We start from the raw sequence: 21,758 nt of genomic DNA on the forward strand, positions 1-21,758 counted from the left end.
GGAATGAAGGGTGTCATCATAAATACTAGTTTAAAAATTCCTTTACCTTTTAACAAAACCATCACTGTTGTTGATAAAAACATCAATCAGAATCCATATGTAAAAATAATAATTGTGCTATGCCGTGAAGAAGGCATGGCTTGACTACTGCTGTAGTCACGATAACCTTCTGGAAGCTAACTTCGTTATTCTCCTCAGTTTACCATTTCCACATGATCTAGCTTGCTTCATATGCAGAAGGAAACGCTGTATCTACCTACAGTTTCTTCTTTACTACTAGTGAAGAATAAATGCTCTAATAGAGTGCCTCAACATTTTAAAAGGTAGCAAGTCAGCAAAGAAATTATTCAGAATCACTAAGAAAACATTTAGAAATTAATGTATTCTAGAAGCTTGTCCTCCAAAGTAGGTTTAGAATCAGGCTGCATATTCCTAGAGTCTAAGCAAAAAAAAAAAGTAAAAAAAAACCAAAAAAAGCAGCTAAGAGGTATACTTCTAGATTTTGCGAACTTGCATCTGCATTTAGCAAAGCTCTTACAAGGCCAGAGCAATTACTGTTACTTTTCCATGCTTTCTTCAGTGTCTCTAGAAGGTTTGGGTTTTTTTTTAATTTTTGGGGTCGTTCCCCCCCCCCCGAGTAAACCAATCCAATACAGCTACTGCAGTTCATTCCATTAATTGCTTGTTTCCATCACTTTTAACAGGACAGTAAACAAAATGCTGTGCCTTGTTATTATGTATAATAAAAAAGTGATAGTTGGGAAGACGCTTAGATGAAACATGGCTCATTTAAATCCACAGCTGCTATCATTAAGACCAGAGATGATTCCAGCAGGCTCATAAATCATGTGGGTCACTGAAGTTTTCCTCCTCTTTTTAACATGGATTTTTCTCTGAATGAAAATTCACTGCCCTCTTAAAGCACACCAAAGAGGAACTGACAGATCCAAACAGGTCAGGCTCCTCCAAAATAAGGTCAAGAGTGCGGCAGAACACCATCAAGCAGGAAGGTATGAAGTTTCTCTTGGGAGGTGAAAAGGGATAACCCACCAGGCCAGCTCAAAGCTTGCCGGGGCAGGAGGAAAGGCAGAACCCACTTGTACCTTTCACACGTCTACAAGACTCTCCTCGCTCTCACAGAAGCATCACGTCAATCCATGCAGAGCTAAGCATGAGAGATGACCCCACCAGCTGGTGCTTCACCTAAGCCTTTAGCAACTTCACTATTAAACCTTTTAACTGCTGACGGAGAGAGAGGGAGGCCATGGAAAGAATGCTATCCAAGAAACCTCACACAGCAGGTATGCAGTAGCTCTGCTGCTTTTATCCAGAGAACTTTATAAACTTTGTACACTTAAAGGCTGCATTAAAAGTCTTTAATATTCAGTAGCAAGCGTATATATTCAAAACGTTCTCTGCATGAAGCTTCAACTCTAGCCTACGCGTTTTCCCCTCTTTGTGCAGCTTCTACTCAAACCATAGGAAGTATGCAACCATCTTCTGCTACCAGCGCCTTCTCTTTTTTTAGTTGGTAGCTAATAGTCTCCATTAAGTTTAAGTAATACAGTTGTGTCAGTTTGAAAAGTGCTCATTTCAGTGAAACGGTAACAGTAATTTTAGGAAATAGGTTAAGCTTATGTACCATTATATTGATTTCAACAGACTCAAGAGTCCCACAAAACCAAAGTTTCCAAAATAAAAACAAAATAACTATTGTGACACTCCACATCTGACTTTACATTAAGATAAGTTTTTTGAAAATAGTTTGAAGAATGCACAGAATATCTTGACCATATTTACACATTACAAGGTTGTATCAGTAGCATCGTGTTCTATGACAGCGAAATGAGAAGTCACCTAGTCAAAGTTATTGAGTCAACAGCACAAGAACGTAGAACAAGCTTTATCATCAAGTACCAGCTTAATTTTTTAATCATGCAGTTTTGTGATATAAAAAAAAAATCCATCTTTAACTGATCTCCCCTGTGAATTTTACTTTTTCCTGCTTTCCAGTATTACCTTGATAAAGCTTCCAGAAACAAGCCTTTAAGCTGTTCATAAGGAAGAATCTTTCCACTCTGAAGTAACACAAATACGCTGTCTCCTCACTTTCAAGTTTGCTAACTGGTGTGATAACAGATTTAAAAATTTAACATCTTTGGCGAGCGGTAGTACAACACTGTCTAGGAGACTTCAGTACTGAATAGGCTCAAATAATTAACACGGAGATGTTACAATCAAAATAAGGAAGCAGTGATTTCCAATCAACTCTAAGTTAAAAAGGGAACACGGATGAACAATAACCACTAACAAAAATATAAATTATCTCATTTCTCTCAGATAACACACTCCCCAAGGGGGCCTGGTCCACATATAGTTTATTGATGTAAGAAAACAATACAGTTAGTGTTAGATCCAACCACAAAGAGCAAAAGAATGAGTGAATGAAGGTTTTGTACAGTACATATAGGAAAATAAGATGTTTGTGACAACTATATATTTCTAAATAAAAAGGCTTCTAAATATATTCAAGTTATTGAAATCTACATGAAAAACATATGGATGTTAATAGCAACAAGGTGCATAAAACCAAAACATCAAAATATTGAGCAACTCAATGAAGTACTAGATAAAACTTTGCTAACAATGCAAGATGTTTTACGATCTGCTTGAAATATCACCTATACCACACAGGGTAAGCTGAACATTTAGATTTAAGATCATACACAATATTAGCATTAACTTCAACAACTACAGGCAGGGAATTTTTTTTTTTAAGCTGGCAAAGTGACTACTTTAAGAACATCAAACTCTCTCTAAATTGAGAATGTATCCAAATAAAATGCTGCTAGCCCTTTCCAGATAAAGCCTTTCCTTTGACTAACCACACTCACTTAAGTCAAAAGCATAAGACAGCATTTAAGAACAATTTATATTACAACGTGACTAAAATAATGACATAATCCAGGTTTAAACATTATTTCATAGGCAAACAAAAGAAGATTCTTCTTAAAAACTAGTTTTTATAAATGCAGAATATATTGCATGAGGAACTGCTGGTATTTTTTAAGAAAATATATTGTGCGATTGTGGCTACAATGCACTGCTGCAAAGCATTGTTGCTTCTTATAAAAACTATTAAAATAAAAAACCTATTTGAACATACAGAGTAAGAGAGCACAAGTCTTCCAACTACCTATGAAGAGCAGGATGGAAGTATTGCCAGTTTTTCCTGTGTTGACATTTTACTAATGATAAGTTTTGGTGACCAACTCCCCAGCCAAAAAATAAATATTTTTTTAAAATCAGGTGCATATTTCAAAGCTGCTATTGCAAGTGTGTTTTAAATGTAATGGACTTAAAAGTGTATGTACCAAAGAATTATAAAAATGCACTATAGTTTGAGTTATTTTTACGTAAAGAACACATTAAAAAGACTGTCAAAATAAGTAGAAAGGGGATCAAAACTGAACTAACTGAATTAGTGCAGTACTGTAGCCAGGCTTCTAAAATCAGATATAGAAAATATAAATAGACTGCTTTAGGTGATGATTCACCAGTGTCCAAGAAAGGAACAAGTATTGTGAAAGCTCAGTTAACTTGATCCAGAGCTCTGAGCAGTTCTTCACCCTGTAGCAGGTTTCTGTTGCCTTGTATGGGAGCGTTTACTTCGCAATCGTAACTCGTGAGTTGGGGTAGTCCACTTTCGTCCATCGACTGCCCTAGAAGTTTACTCGCTATGTCTGAAGAGGGAGGGGAAGGACAAAAAGTGCACTTTATTCACCATGCTTAACCTTTCCTCCAAAATTGTTCATAAAGGAGGCAAATTTGGATGCTTTTGTCACTCAGTTCTCTTTCACACAGGCCCCTCCACCCCCCTGTGCACATTAAAAGAAGATACTAACCAGTTGATAGTAGAATGATTGTCTTTTGCTCCACTCCGTTATGACCATTTGTTTTGCATCCCTTTACACGTTTCCAAGCAAGTGATGCATTTCCTCCACGGTCACCTGTCTGCTGGAATAAAGACCCCTAGAAAGAAATAAAATAAACCTCCTTTATTGAATACTGTATCTTTCTAGCCCTCTATGTCCCTCTTCCAAACTAACAGTTCCTGTCACTAATTACTAATGTAGGCATTGTTACAATTTAAAGCGGACTTCATTCAGAACTTGGGGAGAAATACATTTCCAAGTACGCTGGCCTTGAAAATTATTTAAAAGAAAACTGAATCAGATTTCGAGACCTTACTTCCCTTACAGAAAGCAATTACTAAATCCTGGTTATCATCAGTTACCATGCTCAAGATTAGCATGTACACATACACACCCATTTAATTACCACTGCTCTTGTGTGAGTAAGCATCAGGTTTTCACTGAAGTCTCTAATGGTTTTCTGCACTGCAATTAATAGTGTAGACAGGAGATACAGGAACCTCGGCAGGTCGAGTCTATCTACATTTAAGATGTAAATTCTGCTTGCACTCCAGTTATTGCCACCAAGCCACCTGACCCAAGTCTTGCGGGGAATGCAGTCCTAAGCCACTCTATTGCAGATATGGCTCCTTAGCATATTGTTTTGACAGCAGCATAGAAGATATGGAGATTAGAAAGCTTTTAAGGGCTCCATATAATTAGGATAAGTAAGAAGAAGCTGCCACTGAAACAGATGGGATGGAAGGAAAAAAGGCCATCTTAGTATCAAGTTTGCTAGCAAAAGTAGTCGAATCTGCAAAGTTTTGTCTTGTTAGTAGTACTGACTGCTACAAAAAGAGGAAAAGGTATTTCAGAATGCTGCCATTATCCTGAACACTTGAAATAGTAAAGAACATATGTTTTCAGGTTATAAAACATCCATGCAAGTCAAGAGGACAGTTGTATAATAGAAGCTATAGTTAAACAACTCGGACTTAGAAGCTGCATTTCATAGTAAGGTCAGTCACCTACATTGCTGCTGGTTTATTTTTTTTTTTACTGTGAATGCAATACAGCCCTTCATATTAAGATATAGCTCGTATCTTTTTCAATGTAATGATTTGGATCGTTATTTCATAATCTTACTGTAACACATCTTGCCCTTGTCCAATTCTCCTGTTTTCTAGAAAACTAAAGTAGTATTTTACTTTGGTCTTCACTTATTTTCACTCTTTGCAAAATAAGTCCTGCTTCTTTAAGGAAGGACTTCCTGCTAAGAAGTTGTGGCAAGTTTTTGCACAATCCCAGAACACCATGTATTATAAGCCTGGATTTAACATCATTTTTCTTCTGTGTGTGTGCAAGGCCTGGTTCATCCTCTCAGAGATCCATTGTGGAGAAAGAAGCCAAACAACAAAAGCACTTGCTTGAAATAACATCAGTAAGACCCAGCTACATGGAAAACAGCTTCTGACTGGGCAGAAACCATCAAAATATTTGTAACACTTTTGTCAGATACAGAAAAAAAAAAGGTTTAGCAGAGGATGAAGTTTGAACCTATAAGCATTAAAAAGGCACTAAGCATTAGAAGCCTGAACACTGTTACAGCAGTTAATACAGAACTGCTTGTGTTCTGTGTATTTAATGACATCCCATGCTATTCTGAACATTTATCAGCAACACTATTTGACAGCTGTAGCACCATCGCATGAGAAAGGCAATGGAAGGCAATAAAATTTCTTGCAGAGCTGTGAATTCTTACAGGGCTACTGGAAGCAAAAGAACAACATGCATGAAAGTGCAAAGCATTTAGCAAATGAAAACAGCATAAGTGCAATTTTCTTTTTTTAAATAAAGTCTGCTTGCCTCAGAAAAAAAAATGGACATATAAAAGCTTTCTCAGCTCTTCTAGAGGAGAGCGATGATAAAGACAATATACAGTGATTTGTCGCGTGCCCAAACCAGAATGCTAATACAGGAATAATTCATAGTTCAGCAGAAAAATAATCCCGCACTGTAAGACGTGATGGATGACTATACCTAGGAGATGGACCACTAGAGAAACAAAGAATCTCACAGGCTACATCACAGTAGAGGAACTAAGAATTAATTGTGCAAAACTTAAGAGAAGGGGGAACTTGCAATGAAGGCAAGAAGAGAGATAACAGTATGTAACGGCAAAGCTCAAGATTTCGAAATACTAACAACTGACAGTAAGAGACAAAGGTTATGGAGACAAAATGCCCTTGCAGAAACTAACAAACTGGATAGCCCCAATTAAGTGACACAAATCTAAGAATACCTAAAAAGTTTCTTTTGAATAGCTAGGACAGATGATGATGAGCTACTCACAGTCGCACACACTAATACTAGAGAGAGCATGCATGAAATGGAAGTGGTAGTAATATACATTTGCTAGGTTACATGAATTCTATGCCCTTATCGTTCAGATGGTCTTGTTATCTGGTCAAATAAAGGAATCTCAGACTCGATGGAAAAATGAAGGCATAGAAAGAAGCATAAGAACACTATCTCCAGTATTGACAAATACAAAAACTGAGTTTGAATTCAAAAGTGAAATAAATATGGTAATTATAAATTTAAATGTGATGTCTTACATTTATGCATATTCTGCTGAAGAACATATACGTTCACAAAAGAGTATCTTCTACCTAATCAAGAAATGTGCTTGGGTATAGAGGGCACTTTTGAAACAGCTGACAGTGAAAGAGAACTAAAATCAGAGTATCTGCATATACGTGGGAAATTTCACTATCGAACAATTATCTCTGATCCCAAGATTCCACTGCATACCAACAGCTAAACTCAGGAGTCTGCACTGATGCCTCATTTCAGAAATTGCAAGGTTAAAAGTGAATATTTTAAAATGGTAAAACACAACTCACAATTCCAACTGCCTGAAAAAGTGAACCATCATGTTCCATTTTTCGTTTTCTCTGAGCATTATGCAAAGCTAGCATCTTTGGATTTAGTTCTTCATCCATTGCAGTAGATCTAAGAAAAATTGATTCAGGCTGTTAAGACGTTTCTACTATCCTCAAGCCATTCTTCTTTTGTGGACACTTATATACAATATCACAGAACTAAATTTATGAACTATACTACTTTTCGTTCATAATCGACTCATTTCAACAATCATTGTCTATGAGCATAGCAAATGTTAGCTTTTAATCTTGCTGTGAAGCTCAGAATGGGTTTTAACCAAAATTTTAAAGTCTTTGCAGAAAAAAAAAGCATAAAAGTTCAGCAATTCACTTCCAACAGAAAGAAGGGAGGGAAGGGTGAGGAAAAGTCTGTTCTGAGTATTTCTATGTACAGATAAAGCTTCTATGTTTCAAAAGTCTGATGTTTGACTTTGTAGAGTTTTCTACCATGATAAATATGTACTACATACGCCACAGTCCATCAGTATGAAATACAGCTCATTTTAAAAGCAATAAATGTAGCACACAGACTGTAGTCGCCTCTTACCTCGTAACGAAGTGGACAAGAAAAGCACCAGAAATATTGCGTGGGTATAACTACTTGTAAATTACCTACTGCGTTTTTTAAAAAGGCTGCACGTCAGATACAAGAGCAGAACAAAATCATGAGCACAGTTTGCACGCAGTAGCTGCCTGTTACACAAGACGTTTATGTAAAAGCTACTGCAAAGTTAACTTTAGGGAAGCCTAATATAAAAAAACCAAACCCAAGCTTGCTTGAAGTGTCCAAATTTAAACGTATCAATTTCTACTTTGAAGTAGAATGCCGAAGACAACATACAACAGTTGGCAGTATTTACAAATGTATTATATCTAATTGCTTCAACAGATAGTAGGGCTTAAGCTTCGCTTTTAAAATACCTTTTATTCAGAGTGACTGTTAGCAAACTGGGCGCTCCTGGACAAGATTTTTCCGTCTGATCCAATGTTCCTTTTCCTGCTCTGATTGGAGACGCAGTTCGACTCCTGTTCCCACTGTAAGGTGATGCTGGGGCACTACTTGTTTCACTGATTATGTGGACAGGAGATGAAGGAACAATTAGTGTCTTTACGTCATCCACACGTTCCGTCACTGGTTTTATTTCATCAGCAGTACTTGATGGTGTCTGAGTCTGCTGAAATATGGTAATGGTGGCTGCATTTTGAGAGCCGGAAGAACTGCTTTCCAGCGGAGATAGCTGATCAAAGGATCGCAGCTGGAAGTCATCATCCATTGGGATGTAAGGAGCCAACATCTCCAAATCTAAATCAGTTTCCTGGAAAAGACGGGAGGTAAAAATTATAAATATGTAAGAACATCTCAGCTATGACTTCATGGCTTCATTAAGGCTCTTCCCTTTACCAAATCCTTACAGTATTTTTTTTTTCCAGTTTATGTTAGTAAAAATATTACATAAAAGAGGAAGGAGGTTCCTGAAGAACATTTTAAGACAAAGAGAAGCACGTTGAGAATAAGTATTAAGATGATACAGAATTTTAAGTTAATGTACATTACCTGAGCAGAAAATGGATTTTTTGCTTCTGTATCAATCGCAAAGAGTTTCTCCACTAATTCCAGTTTGAATTCATTAGCCATATCGTTATCCACATCAAAGCAGTAGTCGTTGGGACTACTAGGCTGTGAAAACATTTTGAGCGCAGTTTTAAGTTTCTGTCATTACATAATTTTGCATTGTATCTACAGATTCTCTGAAAAATGTTCTAACGTAAAACCTAATTCCCAGCTAGAGTTGCACAAAATTAAAATGGGAAAGGAAGACACATTTATCAGTATATGTTCAGATTTAAGCCACTTGGGAAGCACGCAATTAGGTGGAACCTGGACGTAGCCTCTAGAGTAATTTACTGCAACTAATTTGCTGTTTACAGAAGTTGTCTCCGAACCATTCTTTTCTAGAAAGACCGATCCCAAGCTCTTTGTATTTCTATCAGGTGGTATTGCATGCGTTTGCAAGACTCACTTTAACGAAAAGATGATTCTTAGTATGAAAAATTTGTCTTTTTTCCTCAGATCATGGCATGAGCTTAACTAAGTCACAACTTAGAAATAATTTTCAATTCCTGTCTTGCTGCATCCTTAACCAGATTTGCTCTACAAGGCCCGGCAGCACATACGTTTTAATGACAGTGTACCCAAATTACGTACTAACCTCGGGTGAACTTTGGCTGGTACTTGCGTCAGAAGGGCTGGTTGGTTGCTCTTGCACCTGAGGCATGGTAAAAGAAAGTTCGAGTGGCTCTGTGTTTGGCTCCAGCTTTGATACAACTTCTCTATTGAGTGCAGGATCAGCATTGCTACGAAGTGGCTTTGTAGTTTCAGAGGCAGGTAGTGGGGACATTGCCATATTTATATTCTGCAATTTCTCACTGGATGAGGGGAGCATTACATCGTTATACAAAGGAACTTCATCACATTGTTGTTCATCAGACTCTATAAAAATTAAAAGAAACCATCAACCTAAGTAACAATACTGAGCGTGTCTACGGACCTCATTAAATTTCAACAGCGGCTGAAATACCACTAGGCAAGTGATACTGGGAGGTTATTTTTCAAAATTTACTGTAAAATACTAACTGTACTAATTAGCATGCTCTCCAATTTAAACACACACCCACCATTACTGCTGAAATCTAGAGAGATAATTGTGTCTCCAGCAGCTGGGGCCAGCACAGTTAAAGCATCTGGCTCCTGTTTAAGTTTTTCAAAAAGGCTGTTGGTATCATCCAGGTCATCTTTGCTGAATATTTTGGTCATTTTCATATCAGGAGACTCCACTGGTTTCAGCATACACTCAGTTTGTCCAAGGGAAAATATCAAGTCCTTCTGAACAATTCCACTGTCAGACAGAGAAGAAGATGACTGTTAAAGAACAGCTAAAAGGAATAAATTCAAGCTTAACAGTTTTGTAAGTTTAAAAAAAAAAAACAACAAACCACCAAAACCAAACAAAAACCACCCCACACACCACAAAAAACCACCCCCTCCCCCCAAAAAAAATCCAAACAAAACCACCACACACACACACCACACCACAAAATTACCAGGATAGGAGCTTTAAGAATTCTTTTTTTCTTACTCATTCTTTCCTCAAATGTAATAGACAAAGCAAGCACTAACTGTGGTGTCATCAAAAAAAGTAACAAAAACAAACATGCTTTTCTGAAAGCATTGAGAAAGTAAGAAAAAAAAAAGATATTTCCTAAAACACGCTTCTTTGTTTTAAATGAATGTACAATATGTTGATAGATTGATACTGGTACATTCGCTAAAGTTTTGAAAAACTAATTTAGGACTATTATACAGTTGCAGAAAAACAGTCAACAAGTCTGCCTTCAGTTGAAGCTTTCAATCAAAAGAGGAATTCTAAGGAAGAAAAAGATAAATGGGATTAAGAAAGACACCATTACTGCTGCTCTGACTCCATGACTAAAAGTTATTAGTGAAATTAACTGCTCCAGACTGCGGACAAAGATTAGAGAGTTGTCTAGACTGCACACAAATTCTCAAATGCTTCCATCACGACAGTCCAGAAGAGGCTGGCCCTATACTCATTTGCCCGCACGAGATCTTCCCACTGACATCACTAGATCAAAAAAGTGTTTTGTTTTCAAATACTATTCCTAATCCTAGGACTGGCAGTATTCTAAGCAAAAATTTCACCGGTAGGAAAAATATAACATCGTAATGTATTCAACAGGGGATCACATTCTCAGTTGGGAGGAAAAAAAAAAAAAAAAAAGATGTAGTGCCATTAGTATCTGACTTCATCTTCAGTAAAAATGATGACAAGGAATAGCGACGTCCACCCAACTTACCTCAACACATAGTTTACGCACACTATGCACTGTGGCTGAGAATTCTTAGTGTTGTATATAACGGTTGCTTGAGTTTCAACCCAGACATAGCCACCTTGTTTAGCAAGCATTCTGTACTGTCCTGTCGTCACCTGCCCTTTTGTGAACACTAAAAGCAGAAAGGACACCAGCTTTAATTACAGGCAGAAAAAACCAAAACCGTTTAAGATAAGTATTCACTGCAGATTCATATCTGCAATTAAAAGAAAGCCCTCGTTCTGCTGCTGCTTTCCCCCGGTGCTGTATCTCATCTCTTGTAGTTGGAAGGCTTTAAATACATCTTTTCACTTACTATCGTGGTGTGTTTTGGTCAGATGATCGGAATCCAGCGCATGATAGTACTCATAGATTGAGCGACCCAGGAGTTCCTCTGGCTCATACCCCATCAACTCTGTAATTCTTTAAAACAAGGGGAAAAAATTGCTAAGCAAAAGCAGACATGGAATAGCACAAATACTAGAGCATTTGGATGCCTGCACATCTAGGAAAATCCTAAGAGTCACTTCCATACTCATTAGCAGCAATTTTGGTTTACTGGGAGCTCTCATTTTGAAATAAATTGCTGGGTTTTATGCTTCTTTAAAAGAGAAATTTCAGCAGGCATAGGATTTTACTTCTCATTGAAGTAATGAATGTCCTGTGATGGACAGGATTAAGTAAATCCCTGCTTTCTAGACTTTTTTTTTTTTTGCTTAAAGATAGACCAGCTACTTATGGACTAGCATATCCAGCTTACACAAATATGAGGATTTAATAAAATAAAAGACATGATTCAACCGTTTTACATCTGCAACTATAAGAAATCAGGAATCAGATTTATTCTTCCCACTGTCAACCACTGCCAGCTTCTAAAGAAAATGATTTTCTTCAGCCCCCAGAGGGCAGTGCTAACCAGGGGAACACATTTATTTTGCCCTATTCTACATGCAGAATGTGACCAAATAAGTACCTTTTCTGTGACACCATCAGTCCCAGAAAGGTAAAGTTACTGCAGAGGACAGAAAATAACCTGCACTAACATCTCTTTGCACCTAACTACAGCAACTAACTAGACATCTGTTTTTGTTATAAAGAAAAGGAAACAGGCAGTAACAAACAATACCCAATTAAAAACACAAAAAAACCCAACCAACCAACAAAAAAACCCCAAACAACAAAAAACCTCGGGCCAATGATTTCCTTCACTTCTGTTTTTCAAATTTGTCAAGCTAAGTTTCCAGAGGACAGTAAGAGCAGTCTTATGTATTTGACTACATCCATGATTCGTACTAGAACACAAAAATCTCATTTTCAACAGCAGATGTATTGTATTAAAAGTACAGCTGAACTTTTCGGGGTTTTTTTTTTTTTTTTTTGAAAGCTGACACTGATCTCCTGAGGAAGGGAGAGGGGGGAAGGGGGAAGAATAAAATGCATCTGACCAGCGTTAGACAGTAAGAGCAGTCTTATGTATTTGACTACATCCATGATTCGTACTAGAACACAAAAATCTCATTTTCAACAGCAGATGTATTGTATTAAAAGTACAGCTGAACTTTTCGGGGTTTTTTTTTTGACTAGAGAAAGCTGACACTGATCTCCTGAGGAAGGGAGAGGGGGGAAGTGGTAGCAATAAAATGCATCTGACAAGCGTTACGCACACACCCTTTTCAGTCACCAAAATGCATCACCATCTTTGACAAACCTAAAACCCTTCCTGTTTTTATAGTCTCCAGAAGTATCTTCTCATTTCAATTTAATTGCTGCCACTAGATTAAAGACCAGTTTGAACAGGCAGTTAACTGCAGGCAAAGGATTTATTCCAAAGTAATAACCCTGCACGCTCCTTAGATTTAAAAATCTGGCTTTTAAATGAGACCTCCTCATCAGTTAGTAAAAGGTAAAGCATCCCAGTGATTCCATTGCACAGATGAATCAAGTTAACAAGTAAGACTATATAAATGTATAAGGCCAACATTAGCCAGCATGTACCAACCCTGCAAATCCTTCAAATGAATTAATTTGTTAAGTACAAAATATGTATTACCTTTCATCACAATAGGAAAATTTCATATCAAGACTGTGACGACTGAGGAACGTTTTACTGTCCAAGGGGACCTCAATGTTTGATGGATGAGGAATAGGTTCACAGATCAACACCAGACATGTCATGGGAGGCTTTTTGTAGCCACAGTGAGTTTGATTACCGCATGTGTCGTATACACGAATGTGTCCAGTGCAGTGTAGTACCTACAGGAAAGTTGCATTTTAAAAAGAGACCAGGTTTGTCTGTCAAACACCACAATCGTATTTCCATTAGCACACCCGGAGCGAAGTCCTTCCCCTCCCCACCCCTCGATGTGATAGCAACAACAGAAAGGCAGCAGTGCTTTCAAAGGGATGGCTAAAAGAGAGCGGCAGTTCTCCTCTTCACGCTACACAGACTGCGATGAGTACACAGGCTGCCAACTCTTTCCTCTCGGGCACTGGCTGAAGCAACACTAGACACTTCTGCATTTCTGTGAACTGTTCTTCTTTGAAGGTTACATTAATGATAACACTGATAAGCAATTGCCTCAGCAAAAGGTATCTTACTATTTAAATTTGAAATTTATGGTAATAGTAGCAACCTCCATTTTAGATCTTCTGCAGAAGTGGTTAGAGATCAAATGTATTCTTCAAGAGACAAGAAGTTTTGCATTTTGTGGGTTTCTTTTGGGGTTTTTTAACCATTCTAAAGTAGAAGTTGTTCACAGACAGCAGCAAAGAAGAAAGAAGTTGCTTCATTTGTTTTATTTGATCCAGAATAACTAAATTTAAGTTATAAAAGAGAATTGTGAGCCATAATACCACTCGATACAGTAAAAGGTTACTTTTTGTCCAGAGGAGAAAATGCATTCACTGCAGAAAATGCATTCACTGCAGAAAGTTATCAGGCTGGGCTCTTTTTGTTCCAACTGTTACAAAAGGGATAGCCAGCAGCTTCAGAAAGAATGGAATTGAAGTCCTTCAGAGAGACCTCAACTGTCACACTTACAGTGTCAAATCAAAAGAAACTAGGTATCAGCATAAGTGGTGGCAAGTATTTTTCTCAGAGGAGAAGGCTTTATGCAAACATATTTACTAATTATAATTTCTAGTAAGTGACCTCTAATTTAAAATGGAGAATTCATTAAAAAAGTTTTGAAAAACTAATTTTAAAACATTGTTTCAGTTACCTCCGTGATGTATTCAGCATTAAAATTCAGCATATTGAAGCAAAATCATTAATTAGTTAAGTACTTAGTGAAACTCAAGCTCGTTACATGAAGTAAAAATGTTGAAATATAGTGTTATGACATCTGAAGAGGAAGCTGCCAAACTACGTAAATATTCCTTTGCATTAGTTACCTTCCACGTAGCAGACTTTATATTCACTGTTCTTCCCCTGCTAGTCAGTGTACACTTCATTCTGAGAAAAAAGCTGCGCTCCGTGTTTTGCTCTTTGCCCTTTTTCACAGGACCTAGCAAAAGCAAATAGTAAACCAATTCTTAAGCTCTTGGATCATCTTCCAAAGGCATAAAAAAACCCCCAACATATTATAGAACTCCTAAACTAGGGGAAGACACAAAAATTAAGTTAAAAAGATTGATAAACCTAACAGCACTTTCGATAATGACACTCTTCAGAATGAGTTTTACTGTGAGGTAGGCAAAAAACTGAAGTTTCAATGTTTTAAGATCAGTATTGTATTTGTAGCCAATTCCACACTCCCAGATTTCAGGAAAAAGGGGTGGGGAGAAAGAGAGACAGATTGAAAATTTAATATATTTTAAAATTGTGACAGAAGACAAGAAAAGCAGGCACCGATTGAGAAGTACTGTTGCGTTGGTTTCTACTGAAATGCATCGGTAACTCACTGCAGGAAGGTTCAAATCAAATACATTTTGGGCCTGTAGCTCTTCAGGACTGCAGTATTTTAAGTTTTTCAATTCGGAATTAACAACTCTGCTGTTTACATGCACCCGAATATTTCCACAGTGATTTACACTCTTAGAGTAAACAGGGACCAAGTTTTTAAACACATTATTAGCATTCTTAGGGAAAAAAAAAAGTCAAGAAATCCTAATATGAATTAACTTTAGTGGCACTAGTTTTTTAGCCTTACCTGCTAACAGCAGGCTTTAAGTTAAGTTTTTGCCTTTACAGGGGAAAGCCTTTCAGAGTCGTTTACTAGCTAGGCTATTCTGGGCAAAGACGACGCAAACTGATCCTATCAGGAGAGCTGCAAGCAGCTCGCTGTGCATGGAAGAAGGAAATAAAGCACCTAGGATAAGGAGCAGTGGAAGAGTAAGTTTGCCAAGGCATGCTAAGGAGTGAGGCCCAAATCATGGCAGAGGGTGGAAGTTTAGAACATGTGAGCTTACTTCTGATACAAGTTTATACAATAATTTGCTCTCATCCTCCACAGACAATAGTAGCTATGAAATTCTTCATGGTGGCTTGCACTGCAACTACTAGTTTTACAAAATCCATTAGAAAAACATTAAAGCCCCTATGCTACATTGCCTATTGCTTCTAGCAGAGGCAAAGAATAACAGGGACAAGCCTGCTTTATGCCACACCAAAATATCCTCAGTAAGGGGGGGGGGGGCGGGAAGCAGAGTTCAGAGAAACAGCCAAAACTTATTTAATTCAGTATGTTTTTAAAAGAGTTAAACCAATCTAGAAGTTCATAGTTGAAGACTGTGTTAACACGTTATTGTTACCAAGTCCTGATGGTTAAGGCTCTGCTTTAAGAAGCAACTGTAAGAGACAGAGCAACTTTCTCAAGTCTGATTCAGCATTGGACGTTATTTTTAAAATTGCCAGCTTTGAAAGTTTAAAAAGCAACTTTGGCAGAAACTGAACTGCATTCTGATTTTACAATCACATTTATATTCATTTGCACCTGTACAATCCCAGAGAGAAGTTTTTAATACTCAATTCAAAACCAAAATAATTCCACTGATGTAAGAGCTGCAGTAGAATGTAACCTGGGAATACTAGTAAATACAAAAATGTACTATTATTACTGTAATTTAGACTTTTGTCTGCCAACTTCATTTGCGAAACAGATTTTGTAATAATGCTTTCCAGACATCTTATTCCAGTCTGGTCCATTTAGACACGCTAGAGTTGGTTTGCATGAAACTCAGTAACATGACATTTTTAAGAATAAGCTTTTGCAACAAGACCAGTTTTTACACTGCCTTAGTGAAGTTGTTTCGCCACCCCCCCAGATGCATTACTGTATTCCAAAGGCGGGGGGGGGGGGAAGTCTAATCTAGCCTTAGAAACATACTTCAATACTAAGGGCAGACAAGTTTAGAAAATGCTTACAAAAATCAAAGTCTTATCAGGTCTCTTCCACTGAATTAAACAGAATGACAGCATAAGAGACTTCTGATTTACAGTGCTACACAAAAGCAGAGGTCAGGCTTGGTAATTTATCACTATCTAGATTCAGAGTCCATATAACCCTTGTTTGATGAAACAGGTATTAGAGTGGTCAGATTTTAGGCTTCTAACAACTCAGTAAAGCAGATTTGTTTGGAGGCATGCAGGCTGCCAAGTCTTTATAGTCATTAACAAACCTTTAGGAGACATAAAAGCAGTAATTCACGGGCATTTGTTAAATTCAAAAGCATACAGAATATGTGAACACGGTGTTCTACTCCCTCAGACGGAGAAAAGAAGAGTCAGAAATCTGTGAAAAGATACCAATTTCATGCACCAATTAAAAGGTGCAGAGAAGCATCAACCCCAAAGCCCTTTTTGGGGCTGTCCAAGTACTCCCCGACTAGTTTTTCACGGTCCTAAATATAGTATCTTTTTTGTGTCTTAAGTATACCACCACAGATTTCTGGAAGAAAGCATTTGCTTTTAAGTTGTCCTGTGAAGGCAAGCCCAAACCAAGACAAATGCACCAATTTAACTTCTCCATATCCTTCTATAGCAATCACTTAAGATCATTCTCATTCAACCTACCTCTGATTTTATTCCTGTAGGCACGCTAATTCTTGCCACCCTCAGTAACCCCGTTTTAGTCATTAATTTTGTTTTGGATTAGAGAGTACTAATGAAGTCTCATCTCTCCTACAATTAGGATATTGCCAAAACATTCTGGTTATTTCTGTTGTTAGTATCTCTGAACAAGGTTTATTTTGAGATTTAAGCAGCAAAACATACTAGTTTGTTCTCTCAACACCTTTTCCTAGCAGATATCCAACTGTACTAATGCCAACAGGAACTATCCATAAGTAAACTAAATCAATTTTTTTCTTTCTTCTCACCATTTCTGTGTGTAAGCATTTCTCTCAGCTCTTCATGGTCACATGGATGAGTGAAATCAAAGACACTGTGCCCCGTCAAATCAAACTGAAAAAAAAAGGTATATGGGTGTCTAACTTTACACATACAAAAATGTAACAACTTTTACAGATTTGAAACAGTGTTAGGAAATGCCAGTATTTCACCTGAGTGAGTCCCATACACTTGTTCACATTTTCAGACATGTAAATCATGTCCCCATCTTCGGACAGAACCATGACAAATCCATCAAGAGCTTTCAAGTAGAAACAGTTCAGTTCCTTCTCCATTTTGGCTTCTGTCTCCAGCTCACCTACAAGCAGCCACACATTTTTATTTAAGTAAACATCAGCCATTCTTCACTTACCATCAGGAATGACTTCTGGGTCCAGTCTGCAAGGAGTCAATCTTGCAGGACTGTTCAAAACCAGTATAATTCACGTAGATAAGTGATCAATTAAATTCTTCAAGCTCTAGTAATGATACCACAAATCACAGAAAATCAGAGTGAGGTTAAACCTTTGTGTTTCTATGCATAAACCAATAAACCTTCCACCTTAAGGAAAAAGTCTACATGCCAAAAATATTACCGGTTATCTCAAAAAGGCATTACAAACATTTCTCAGGGGCTTCCTAGGAGGCATTTCAGAGTATGGCTACCAAAGTTACTCTTCCATACGGTATAGGTAGGCATGCATGAGTACAAATAACCAGTACAGCATCCATGGCATGCTATACATATACCGGTTCACAAGTTAACTCAGATACTCCTGTAGTTGCACGGGAAGGTGTACTGCAGAGACAGACATATCCTCAGCTAACTTCACCTTCAGAGGATTACATATTACAAAAAAATTCCTTGCAGTTTATATTAAGGAGAAACACCTACAGTGAGCTAAGCCAGCCTTGCACCAACCACCTACAATTTAGTAAAGCACAGTTGTTGCAACCAACTCTAGGGGAAAAAAGAGGGTTAGATGAAAGAAGTTAACTCTGGGAGAAGGGTCAAATAGCTGAGACTGAAAATGGCACTATGGCTGTGATGAGCCAACTGGGATCATCAGAACAGAACGGGAAAAACAAAGTCTGTTGAACAGTGATCGTATTTTTCCTGTGCCATCACCAATAGCCTATTTCTACTGTAAGGTCTTCCACTTTTCCATAGAAAGGATGCAACTATTAATGTATTTATTTATTTAACTGCTGATAGGTTTGAGAAATAGCTTCTTCCTCAATATACCTCCAGCCCCTTTTCCAGATTCTGCTACGTTATTCGCTTACCAGCATCTAGGAGCTTTCTCATGCGCAAGTAGCTGATGGTCAGTCTCATAATGGATGCCTTGTCCAGGTGTGCGCTCACGGTGTGGGGCAGGGGCAGCTGATGAGCAAGCTCGTAGAATACTTCCGATTCCTTGCTCCTTCGGCACCGGGCTGCATCTCTCGACTTCTCTTTTCTGCGTTCTGAGCTAATCCTATATAAACAAAGTTTGGGGTTAATATAGGAAACAGAGTTCTCTGTGCAAGCTAAATTTGAAACTAAGCTGCCCAGTAGCCAATTAACCAGTTATAGAAGTTGAATAATTTAAAACCTCCATTTAAAAGTGTAAATGTAATTCTGTGTATAGAGTTCTGCAGCGGTTGGGCTCTGCCAGAACTAAATTCAAACCCACAGAGTCTTCCAACAAGATCAGTTCTTCAAACAGACATCTACATACTCAGAACCATTCCTGAAGTGCTCATCTCATACCTTGACTGCTGCCTCTCTAGCCTCCAAATCCCATTTTATTCCTCTTTCCTAATCCCTTAAGTCCATTCAAAATACTACAGCATAAGTTATTTCCAGCTCTATGCCCAAGTAGCATCATGTACACTCTCCAAGTTCTTCCCTTTTTACCATCCTTACAAAGCCCACCTAACAGCTCAGATAAGCAAGGATATTGATTTAGCACAAGGTGTCCTGCTTCTCAAGCAATCAAAAAAGTCCCTTTCCCAGCTCTCTTTCTCCAGTATAGCCCCTTCCACAGTCTCCCCTATACTGGAAAACTCCAGCTGTTAAGAAGTTGCCTCATTCTTCTTCCATTGCCTCTGTTAGACTCACCTCCCCCAGGACGCATGAAGTAAAGGACAGCTCACTAAAAGCAAGCACCGAAACAACTGAGACTCTCTGTCAGTCAGTAACACGATGATTCTCCCTTTTCCCAGTTCCCACACCGGTTCATGTTTGCCTCATGCATCTGTCACATGACTTTTGAACTAAGCATTTTGAGATAGGAGCTCCAAATTATTCTTACATTTGAACAAGAACTCAACGCTGCTGTGGTCCCCGAGGAAATTATGCCACTGCAGTTAAATGTGCTTTTATTCTTAAATGGACGACACAAAAGCATACAGTATTATTGTCCATTTTTCTTTTTATACACTTATGTCTTCTGAAGGCACCCTATCTTCATTTTGCATACACCTGAGATACAAAAGGTAGTTGCACTAATCTGTAGGATCCCCTTTTTTCCACCAACTTACATGAAAGTTGTAAGATAAACATATGCCTATAAACACTGCTTTTATAATTCAAAGTTGCATGCCTTTTAATGTTACCATAAAGAAATTAAGTGTCACTAGTTGAAAAAGACAGGAAATAAACCACTGCATTATTTACTACCAACAGTTTAGGAATTACTTTTTTCTAATTTCACTAGACTTAAGTCACATACTACCACTGCCAAATGCACATTGCTAAGTCTGCGGATCTGTGCAAAAACACTTTTTAATTAGCACACATCTTGTGAGAGGTACCACAAATGACAGAGGAAAGCTATTCACAAGCTGATATTGCCTGGGAAATAACGAACCAGATTCAAAGTAAGCAGTCAAATACATACCCAAAGGAACACGTTTTCAGTCCTTTACCTGATGTGCTACCCACAATAGCCAAAAACCTGCTTAGTTTGTGCAGAAACATGCAAGCGACAATACTATTAAGACTGACGTTGAAAGCATGAATGCCTTGAAACACGAAATAAGTTTAATAAGCTCTGATAAAGACAAAGTAAGCTATCAGAATTTCTTCTGTGATTACCTTCATTTTTTCCAACTTCATGGAACTGTACGGCGTCCCCATCCATCCCCACTCCCACCATCCTCTCCTCCCACCCCCTGCCACTGCCAGCAGAAGGAAGCACTAGGAGCTTGATTTTCAGAATTTTAAGTTTTGTAAGAGCTAAGAATAGGATTCTGTTTTCTCCTTTGGTGGCAAAATCAGGCTACTAGATCACAGAAATACTATTTCTATGTAATGGAGAAACATTAATAAATCAACATAATAGTAATGGAGATATTTGGAAAACTAATTTATGGGTATTATAGTAGTAAAAAATTCCAGTTATACCATAGTTCTATCAGTTTCTGTGACTATAAGCTCGTGTTCCTCAGAAGGGTAGCCTAAAAGATCTGATAATATTTCCCATCTTGCGGATTTTTTCACATTCAATTTCCCTGTGACAACAGATGTTCCTGCTCTAGTCATGGATACATTGGTCTGAGAAGCTTGAGGCTCCTGACATACAGGTATATCTGGAAACAGCCATTACAAGAAGTCTGACCTTTACCAGTACTGAAAAAAATATTTTAGCTGTATAACCTAATTGATTAAACATTTCCTACTGAAGACAGGCCTCAAGTACCTTTTCTCTTGGTGGAAAACTAAGGGTGGAGGTGAAAAACCATCTGGATTCTCTTTGTCCTCCTTCTTGGACCACAGATTTCACTGACAAAGGTAAAACAAGTAATTATGCTGCCTTGGACAGATTCACCTTTATACCTCCGATTTTTCTTTGTTAGCTACTCATTCAAGATCCCTTCACCTGCAGAAGTTTCCTCCTACAATAGAAACTCAAGGGAGAATTACTGGAAGTAATTGGTTTCCATCTGCCTAGATGCCTGCAGTTTTGTCACGGGTTCCTTTTGAACTGCAGACACTCTTAAGTAAAAAACCCCACGCTTTGGCAGTAACGCTGTGCGCTTCAAGTCTTCAAGCAAGAGATGAAAATAGACGCTAACCTCACAAGTTGCAATTTCAGCCCCTTCCCTTGTATTTTCTTTCTGAAAGCTTAATGTTTGTGAAAATATTTCAGCTAGTTCCTGGCTTTAGCATGCTTAGCAGCAGACTTCAACATAAACAGTCAAAACTTCTCACAACCGTTGAATTATTAATTACCGACTGAAATGCTGCTCAAACCAAGCTCATAGAGCTTCTGTTAAAAATTAATCCTGGAGTAAGAGAATCAAGTGCCGCCTGCTGGAGCGCTGCCTGACTTTGCGATGGGCAAAACTCAAGGAAAAGTGCGATGTTGGTACCAACTGGTGCTGTCCGAGCAGCAGGGTCTCCTCTCCCTCTTACTGGCTATTTCCTTTCTAGAAAGGCTACTACTGTAGATAGATATTTAAACTGTACAGCGCAACAGTTTGCTATTTTTAGCTGCTGTTTAAAACTAAGCTGTAACCAATCTGAGTAAAACCCCGCAACTTAAATAGGAAGATTAACTACCAGCTTCAAAGAGTGTTTCTTTAATGGATCAAATTAATAGGGTCTTTCACAAATGAGGTTTAATTATCAAGTGAAGTCAGAGTTGCCTCAACATGGGATGCCACCAAATTAATAAAAAAAAAAAAACAAAA

General features: G+C 38.0%; 1 protein-coding gene across 1 annotated transcript in view; it reads right to left on the minus strand.

The window, feature by feature from the left end:
* Positions 1–606: 606 nt before the first annotated feature.
* HIF1A (hypoxia inducible factor 1 alpha subunit) overlaps positions 607–21,758 on the minus strand; it is a 45,177-nt gene continuing 24,025 nt past the window's right edge. Inside the window, exons 3-16 of the mRNA XM_019472899.1 lie at positions 18,366–18,556; positions 17,252–17,397; positions 17,069–17,153; positions 14,144–14,256; positions 12,801–13,003; positions 11,067–11,173; positions 10,736–10,883; positions 9,536–9,756; positions 9,070–9,350; positions 8,415–8,537; positions 7,781–8,175; positions 6,821–6,929; positions 3,906–4,032; positions 607–3,743 (exon numbers count right to left, since the gene is read on the minus strand). Coding sequence (XP_019328444.1) covers positions 3,592–3,743; positions 3,906–4,032; positions 6,821–6,929; positions 7,781–8,175; positions 8,415–8,537; positions 9,070–9,350; positions 9,536–9,756; positions 10,736–10,883; positions 11,067–11,173; positions 12,801–13,003; positions 14,144–14,256; positions 17,069–17,153; positions 17,252–17,397; positions 18,366–18,556 — 2,401 coding nt within the window. The 3' untranslated portion in view covers positions 607–3,591. The remainder of the gene's footprint in view (positions 3,744–3,905; positions 4,033–6,820; positions 6,930–7,780; positions 8,176–8,414; positions 8,538–9,069; positions 9,351–9,535; positions 9,757–10,735; positions 10,884–11,066; positions 11,174–12,800; positions 13,004–14,143; positions 14,257–17,068; positions 17,154–17,251; positions 17,398–18,365; positions 18,557–21,758) is intronic.

Source organism: Aptenodytes forsteri, unplaced genomic scaffold (genome assembly GCF_000699145.1).
Source record: "Aptenodytes forsteri isolate BGI_AS27 unplaced genomic scaffold, ASM69914v1 Scaffold410, whole genome shotgun sequence".
NCBI classification, from domain to species: Eukaryota; Metazoa; Chordata; class Aves; order Sphenisciformes; family Spheniscidae; genus Aptenodytes; species Aptenodytes forsteri.